The following is a 9,899-nucleotide window of genomic DNA, read 5'->3' as shown; positions in this document are numbered from 1 at the left end:
TTTGATTAATTTATAAAATATTCTTGTTTCTTTAGGTTTTGTTTATGGTTGATTTATTTTTTATATTTTTAAAAAAAATTACAAAGAAATTGACATGTCCCATGGTTCCAAATCTACTCTTCATCTCTTCTCTCAAAAATCATATCTCTGCAAATTTTAAGCCGCAAAATCGTAAAGGTGAAAGAATGATCAATACTTTAAATCTCGTCTTTCAGTTTCATCAAGTCTACACTCCGATAAATCTTGAAGCAAAGATATTTGTAGATATTAACAACCCTCGCATCATGGAGAAATCTTAGGAAAAAGAACCAAATGAAGAACAAAATTGTACGCATATTGATCTATTAATAAAATATTCTTTATTTCTTTTTAAAAAAAAGTTAGGACTTTTTCTGATAAGATATCGGCCATACAAAATCATACACACAATCATGTTAGCCACAAATTTTACGATGCAATAATCTTTATTAAGGTTTTTAATATTCAATTCCTAATATTTTTAGAGTTATAAATAGTTATATTTACTTCTTATTTATATTATGTATTACTATATAAAAGAAAGAGATATGTGTCAGAAATAGGTGTGTTTCTCAAACTAATAACTGATAGTTTAGGTATGAAACACACACTCTCAATAGTTTAGATATGAAACTAAAAAAAAAATAGGTGTGTTTTTTACCCTTGTCTCATATAAGGAACCATGCAAAATGCTTTGTAGTTCTAAATTGGGTTCATCTAGAATCATTGTCACGTGAATACGCGGGCTTCGACTAATTAGTTTCAAATATAAATAATAAAGTAATTAATTTACAATAAATATAGTCATAGTAGTATAAAATACATAAACTTCATTAATTTGGACGTTAATTATATCTTATTTTGATAGTTTCTTAAATTACAATAATCCTGAATTTTGCAGAACTCACGGTATATATATTGTTAATTAGCCTGACACATAGTTGTGTATTGGACACCTAGTTACGTACCAGATATATAACATAAACTAGATTTATACTGATTTAGGTTTGAAATAATTGGGGTTGTGTATTAGCAATATCATTTATACCATATACATTATTTATAAACAAAGTTGTAATGTAGCTGATGGAGGTGGAGTGATGTATCCGGATGTTAAGAGAACGAGAAGGAAAATGAGATTTTTGTAATTAATTCAAATGGTAGGGTTTTTTTAGAGATTATATTATCTTAAGTCGTGTGATTACATAATTTTCCTTATTTTTATTTATAAAAAAAAGAAGTCAAAAATCACAAAAAGTGATATTTTGACTATACATTATGATACACTCAAAAAGCTGAATATAACTTACCTATATTTGAGCTATACACTGACTATACATTATGATCCACTCGAAAAGTGGAAAATAACTTATCTATACAGAAAGTATACATTGACTATACGTTAAGTGTACATTGACTATTCAATTCCGACCAACTCAAAATTTTCTCTAAACAACCTCAAATTTTAGATAAGAAATTCTCTCGAGATTTTGAATTTTTTGATATATAATTCTCTTAAAACGATTCACATTTACTGTACATCAAATTATTTAAATCAAACTTTTAATTGATCATGAAAGAAAAAGAAAGAAGGACTGAAAGCAACAAAAAGAAGAAGAAGAAGAAGAAGCCTTTAATGGCTTAAGTGGAAGGAAGGAGAAGAAGCGGATTCAACCAGTCCGGATAATTTTTTAAAATTACGCCAAGTTTTTCATCAATAAAATGTCAAGAGTGATCATTTTACCTAATTATCCCTTTTTGTTTTTCTCTTACTTTTCCTCAGTTTCAGTTTCAATTTATGTGACACTTTTCAATCATTTCGGATAATTTTTTAAAATTGGGCCAAGTTTTTCATAAATAAAATGTCGGAGTGACCATTTTACCTAATTATCCCTTTTTGTTTTTCTCTTACTTCGTCCGTTTCAATTTATGTGACACTTTTCGTTTTTCGAAAGTAAAACAATTTAAATTTGACCAAAAATTTGTGCATGAAATCTTCAATTTTTTTGAAATGAAATTTATATATTTAGAAACTCCGTAAAAAGTACTATAAGTCATAATAATTGATAAATCAAAATATTTAAAAGATATATAAAAAATTACGATCAAAATTTTTACTTTTTTTTAAATTTCAAAATTTGAAAAGTGTCACACAGACTGAGACATATATATATATATATATATATATATATATATATATATATATTTTTTATTTTTTTTTTCAATACACTCCAATCATACTTTTTCTTTGTATGTATATAAAGACACGTTGTTCTAAAATTTAAAACAAAAAGGGACATATATATAAGAAAAATTGGTGGATCAAAATTATAACCTAAAGAGTCAAGTCCAAAGCATTTATCCAAAGGGGCACTAGAGATGGTGAATGATTAAATGACTTTGTCGTTATATTGTGTATATGTACAAGTATTTATTACTCGTTTTGTTATAAAATATTTATCACATTTTGCTTTTTAAAAATCAATTTAATTAACTTTTAAAAATAAATTAAATTCAATTACTATATTTGAACTGAAACTAAATATTTCAATTTGGGAAAATAGCGGTTTTAGTCTCTGTGTTATTTAATTATACACATTTAATCTTCAATTATTTGAAGTATGTGATTTTGGTCCTTGAAGTTGAGAAAAATACTAACAATTTAACAAAATTATTATTTTAAAATATATAAAATAAAATAAATTGAAGGGTTGGTGATTCTAAATGCCTAAAGAATTATGTATATAAAAAAAATTACATGTTAAACTTTTTAAAGACGGAAAGTTGTTAGGATACCACTGTTAGCCTTAAGGAGTATGTCTACCTACTATGCCCTTTTAAATAAAATCGTATTTGACCTTGATTAATAACCATTAAAAAGCAGAGCAAATAGAGAAGCAAATAAGATCAATTTTTATATATAAAATAATCATTCTAATTGCATTTCTTAAAATACATAAAATATAACTTTAATTTTATATACACAACTCTACCACTATTTTCCCTTTTAATTAAGTTAAATTATTTCTAAATCTATCTTTGGATATGGTCGGCCTTCTCCATTAGACGCTCCAACACCACACTCAGAACCAAAAGCAAAAATCACAAAGAGTTCTAACTTCTATACGTTGATAGCTACATAACATACATAAATTACATACAATTAAATCATATAAAAGATTATATATGTAACCATATAGATATATAAGAGATAAAATAAGACAAATAATCTGCTACCACGTAGTTCAAAGTTCAAATCACACGAATAATATAAAAACTCACACCAAGTGGTGAAATTCAACAAGGAAATTACACACATGAATTATGTGTACCATAATTTGATTAATGATTGTATGTATAACTACAGCCAATCATTCTTCAAACATAGGCAAAATTAATTAATTAATTATAACTAACTATGATCCATATAAGTGCATATCTAAACTCACATGATCTTGAATTTCCCTCTTCTTTTCATCATTAGGAAAAAATGAGTTATGAGAAGAAGAAGATGAGGGATTATTAGTCTGATAATGATGAACTGTTGGAGGAATTTGCCAAAATGCCAATGGACTTCCATTGTAATTAGGACTATAAACATTATATACATTTCCATAAAATGTAGGAGTATTATTGTTAATGGTGGTCCATCACTACAAAAAATTCGCCTTTTAGCCACGCGTGAAACCGTGGCTAAATGGTAGCCAAACCGTGGCTATCACATATTGGCCACGGCCACTTAGCCACGGTCAGCTGCGTGCCCAACAGGGGCGTCGCCATGAATTTTGCCACGGTTTTAGCGTCCGTGGGTAACTTTCTTCTAGCCACGGTTTAAATTGTGTTTAGCCACGGTCTACCCATGGGTAAATTTGCCTACAACAAATCATGACTTATCCATATATTAACCGTGGCTAATTTAGGCGTTGGTAATTTGCTCATAACTTTAATACAAAATATGAACTAGCTACGGTTCAACCGTGGCAAAAGTGAGTTTTTTTTTTAAAAAAACAATAATTTCCCTGCTATATATCCCAATATCAATACACTAATAGATAGGCATTCACAGTGATCACATAATTATCACTTGATACAATAAAATGATTTCCAAAAGATTTACTGAACCAGTATACACACAAAACTAGCTATTATAATAATGATCAAAGTTCCAACATTGTTCTACATATAGTCACAAAAGATAAGAGCTTCAAACCTTGAATATTCATACAAAATACCACAAATACTAGAGTAATGGAAATACTAAAAGTTAAATGAAACACCATATATATAGTTTGTCTTAAAATATACTAAAGGCTAAGAAGATTAGTTGAAAGTAGGCAACTCACTACCAAACTTAGCTTGTAAAAGCTTATGAAGAGTTGCCAACTGATCCTCATTTTGCACAAGTCGATTCTTAGTTTCCTCGAGCGTTTATTTGGTCGCCTCAAGCTGTTTTTTTGTCTCTTTATATACCTTTTCTTTCAAGGTTTCTACATGTTTCTCTAGGTCTCTAACACGTTGATGAGACATACTACTAGAGCTACCAAGATTCACATGACTAATTGAATGCGAGGCATTCCAAAAGCATTTGAAGGGCAAACATTACCACCTAAACCATGCACTCGATCAGAATGCTCAACTCCATACACTTTTCCAACGGCATCATTAGAATGAGCTAGTATCTTCATAGGAACACCTGAACTGGCAGCAAGTTCCTGATCTTTAGGTAGTTGCTCCGATATCTTATCCTACAAGAAAAGATATTTTCACAATACTATAGGCAAATAGAACACACCCCAAAGCACTACTACTAACAAAAGTTAACATAATTTGTACAAAAAAAATATTAACAAAAGTATTACTACAAGACATCAACTATTTTGACTAAAACTTAAACAAAAACCACTTTCTAATGTGTAATGAGAGAACCCAATACAAATTATCACAATTTCAAAGTTATTTGACGAGGAAAGATGAAGAGCATCCTAGGCAGACACATTTGTAGCACAAAGGCAGCTGCTACATTAGTTATTTTTTATTTTTATTCTTTGGTAGCTAGTTGAGTCTTATGCTAGGCTATAGACCAAAGAAAAAAGACAAGAATAAATCAACACCATAATTGAAATTTGAAAATGGACAGGTATATAAATCTTACAGCTAAAATCTCATTCACATAATTACCATCCTTCTTCAGTAAAATTGACAAAATAACCTCACTCCGACACACAAGTCTTTTCAATTTTTACTCCTGTCATTAATCAAGTATATATAAATAAAAAATAAACATGAAACACATTTCACTTGATACAATAAAATGATTTCCAAATAGAATTCAAGGTTAAGAAACATACCATTTGACGACCTCTCCTTGCATTGCTTTTGCTACCACCGGCATGCGAGACTTTAAGTTTCTTTCTATTTTTTACATTTTGTGCACTTTATTTCTGTAATTATCAAACATAAATTTAATTACATGTAATAGAAGGGCACAATTTCACAAGATGTAGGACACAAGTTCTTAAAGCTATATAAATCGTTTTATCACAGCCAACACCAACAATATTACTTAATGAAAGCAAACAAAAATCAATCTTAAATTTTTAGACTCACAATGGTCTTTATAACATGTTCATTTAGATTGCTCAACAATCATACAACTATATCCTATTTCATAATTGTTGGCATCTTAAAAGGAGTATCTACTTCCACACAAAGGATGCAATATAAAATTTAAAAGGAAGATATCGGAGCGAGAAAAGAGTTTAAGCTCTAATGATGTTGAAGGGAGAGAGCAAAAACAGACATTGCAAAGCCGAAACAAGAACTTACCAACATATTTGAAGCATTCATTGACATCACATAAGTTTCTTATAAGTAACTAGTAATTTTCAGCCCTTTTTGTCTCTACAAATTTAGCATATAAGTTATAACTTCTAATTCTTATTGTATTTATAGTTGAAGGCATATTTAAATGTACAAAATGAGTTATATTGTGTATGTACAGAACTTAGGAGTTAGAAAGTTTCATATTTCTTCCTTTCCATACTTTTCTGAAGTAAAGTTGTTATGTAGCAAGAGTCCAATGGAGTAGCAGGGTGAATTACGATGGATTGAAAACTAATGCAAAGAAAATGTTTCATGGGATGCTATTTACAGAATGACACTTACAAGGATAATTTAACACTTGTGGCAGATGTTTAACTGAGGATATTCCAAAGCCAAGAAGAATAGATGAAGTCCTGATCAAAATGATCCTTCAAAAAGTTTATTTGAGAGCCAATTTGAGACCTTAGTCGGCTAGAAAACTAAGAGAACTGAATGTATACCCAACGTAAACTGTGTTGAAATTGTTTTTTTTTCTAAGAGTCTACATATGCAAGCCTAGAGATTTCGAATGAATATCGAACCTAGTTCTTCTGTTTTTTATTTTTACCTTGAGTTGTAAAGTCCATTTTGGTTATTAATAAAAATTATTTACCCAAAAAATAAGAGAAAGAAAGAATCAAATTATGAACAACAATTACCTTCATCTTATCCTTATTACAGTGATGCACAAAGGCAATCCAATCAATAGAATCCACATTTTCGGGAGGCTTAGCAAGTAGCTCTTCTTTACTTTTGTTGGGGTAGAAGTTATTACATCGTAACTTATATTTAAGGGCCCTCCACCTCTCGCGTAAAGATTGCATCACCCATTTAAATCCAATCTCATAATCAAACTCAAAATTCTCCTTCATATATGTTTGTATTCATAAATCAGTACCTATTGAAAAAGATAACATTATTTGAATGGCAATAAAGTTAGCTAGTTACCTCAATAAGTTGCCATTGTCGTTTTGTTTTTTCATGTGGCATCCTATCCCATCACTCAACTAATATGGGACAAAATACAAACATTTGAGAAAGTTTGCCAAGAAATCTCACAAGCAAATTTGAACCATTGTCACTTCCTTTTCCATCACCATTTAGTTCCACCATGATTTTTTAATTTTTTTCAAAGTTTCAAACTCGATTTGATTGCATCTTTTGAGTAGTAACTTCTCCGGTTGAAGTATCTATCATTTTAACAAGCCATTAACAGAAATGAAAAGTAATGATAACAACAAACTAATAATAAAGAATACAAAGCAACAATCAACTCTAATATGAAATTACTTCTAACCTCTAATGTGGACAAGTAACGACTCATTTTTCACCTGTGAGCTGGCTCCAACAAAACTTGAAGAAGAAATTAAATTTCCATTACCGAGAGTAGGAGTTGTGATATTCTCATTCACAATTTGGTCATCTAGTTGATCAAAATTTAGGGAAATTGTGCTATTGTTGTCAGCTTGTCGTCCTCGTAGGCTTTCTAACAATGATTATGCTCTTACAACTAGAAAACCCAATAAAACTTAAAACAAGTAGTAACGTATTTGATCCCAGATAGGCACTGCTCTTTAATTTTTCAAATGTTGAACTTAAATTCATGTTCCTTATACAGAAACAAACGATAACTAGAACATGGTTAGAAATGCACAGAACAAAACAAAAGGAGATCTAATCTTGCAAAATTTCACACCTCTCAAGATTTATATATAAGTTTATAGGTTATCGATTTATGATAATAATTCCTCCAATGTATAATCTTATCTACAAAATTCGTGGGGAAAATATATCCATCAATCTTTCCAGAGGTGTGAGCATGATTTTTCCAACATAAATAAAGTAGGATGTATAACCTACCACTAAAATTTCTATTCTTTACAACATGAAAACCCAATAAAAACACATCAAATTGCAGATTTCAAAAGCTCATAACTTCAATAAACAAAAACTTTATCCAAAACCCTACATTCAATTTGAGTTTAAATACACTAGATTCCAAAGATTTGTTACTTGAACGAAGAAAACTTACCACATTACACAACTATTTGAAGCGGCTTTTGACAGAAATCGATTTTGAAGAAGAGAGTCGAATTTTGGGCAGAAATCGATTTAGATTTTGGGGGTTGGTTTTGGGTGAAGTGAGAGAAAAGAGAGTGAGTAGAGGGAAATAATAGAAAAGGAGGCAAATGAAAAAATAAAGAAAGGGAATGAAATTTTATCCGGCTATTTTAGCCACAGATGTTTAGCCACAGTTCGTACTATGTAGAGAATTTTTTATTTTTTAGCTAATTTTGCCACAGTTTTTGCGACCGTGGCTAATAAACCGTGGCTAAAAGGCGATTTTTTGGTAGTGCATGTTGAATGATGACGAGGTAATCTTGCAGCTGCACCAAGGCGATGACGGTTCGTCTCTGTCAATCAAAACAAACGTTGTATTTAAAGTAATAGTATAATATATATATGCGATGATCACATGTTGAATGATGATGATGATCGAGCACTACATAAATATGTGTATTTGGTAATAACAACAACATACCTAATCCTATAAAGTGAGATCTAGAAAAGGTAATGTGTACGCAAACCTTACCACTACGTACGTACGTACCTTGAAGCTAGGTAGAGAGCCTAGTTGTTTCTGATAGACCCTCACCTCAAGGAGCTAGGTAGAGAGCCTAGAAAATGACTTATTGTTTGAAAAAACATTTGTCGTCATATCAAAAAATAAACTACTATATATTAAAAATTCTTTATTAATTTTACCATGCACTATTGAAGACTGAAGATGAGATCGTTTGGCATTTAGTCTTTCTTTCTTGTGTGCATTTTGATGGCCTCCTAAAGCTTGAGAAGTTGGAAAGTTCCTAAAACAATAGTGACATTCATATTTCCTCATGATTTCAACATTCTTGTCAATATGACTTTCTTTAACAGTACGAATATTCATCATATTTGGTTTAGGTTGATGGTGGAAAGGATTACTGTCGGTTGATTCAGACATGTTGGGATTGGTGATAGTAACAACAAATTCTTTACCAAAAAGTCTAATGGACTTTTTTTTAAGGGGTTGAGAGAAGGACTCCATATTCATGTAATCAAGATCTTCTCTTCCAATCTTCTCCATGAATTTAATTTTGATTTTTGTGTGTGTGTTGTTTTTTCTAAAGAGGAGTTGAAGAATGTTGTTTATATTAGGGTTTTGGGAAGGTCTAATGGGACCAATATAGTAAGTGGTGCATTCAATACAATCGAATTAGCCAGTAACTTACTTCTTCTGTTACGATTAATTAATTATCTGACTTAACATAAAATTTAAGTGAAAAAGAAGATTTTTGTAATTTATAATGTATAACATGTCATAGTAACATTTATATTGCTATAAGACTTTTGAAATTTGTATGGTATAAAACATGCTATATATACAATAAACCTTCTGTGGGCTATTAAAATTTCACATTAAAAGGAAAGCTTATAGTTAGATATTTTTTAGCTATAAAAATATTTTTACATTAATAAATAATATACATCATTATTGTAAATATCGATTTATTCAATTTTGCATGTATTAGAATATATAGAGACAAATTTTACGTTTTTAAATGTGGTTAAAAACATAACGTACAAGTTGCTCTAGCTCAAAGATTTTTTTAAAAGTAGGGGCCACTTTAATTTGAGAGAAACAATCAATATGATTAGTTCATGAACGTAATGAGTTTGAAAATCTATTACAATTTATATATAGTTTAGCAGGTTTGAAATCGATAATTTCTAATTATTTAGTGAATTTTTAAATATATATTAAGATTATCGAATTTAGATTAATCTTTAATTAAAATTAATTATGTGCATTTCATCTATTTTATTAAGTATATATAAATTAACATGGTAGGAGTCAAGCCAAACCCTCACACCTTATGCTTACAACCTAATGGTGACCACTTAAATTAAAAAAAATGTCATTTTCGAACTCAACTTTATCTCCCATGAGCATTTTTGTGGTGTTTGATTTGATGTAA

General features: G+C 29.9%; 1 protein-coding gene across 1 annotated transcript; it reads right to left on the bottom strand.

The window, feature by feature from the left end:
* Positions 1–3,434: 3,434 nt before the first annotated feature.
* LOC125833881 (zinc finger protein 8-like) lies at positions 3,435–9,007 on the bottom strand. The gene is made up of 3 exons (XM_049513034.1): positions 8,647–9,007; positions 8,240–8,294; positions 3,435–3,669 (listed from the first exon to the last, which is right to left on the bottom strand). The coding sequence occupies exons 1-3, from the start codon at positions 9,005–9,007 to the stop codon at positions 3,435–3,437; spliced, it is 651 nt and encodes a 216-aa protein (XP_049368991.1).
* Positions 9,008–9,899: the final 892 nt, after the last annotated feature.

The sequence above is a fragment of the Solanum verrucosum genome, unplaced genomic scaffold, assembly GCF_900185275.1.
Source record: "Solanum verrucosum unplaced genomic scaffold, falcon-dt-bn FXZP01000285.1, whole genome shotgun sequence".
NCBI classification, from domain to species: domain Eukaryota; kingdom Viridiplantae; phylum Streptophyta; class Magnoliopsida; order Solanales; family Solanaceae; genus Solanum; species Solanum verrucosum.
This window is presented reverse-complemented; position numbering and strand designations above follow the sequence as displayed.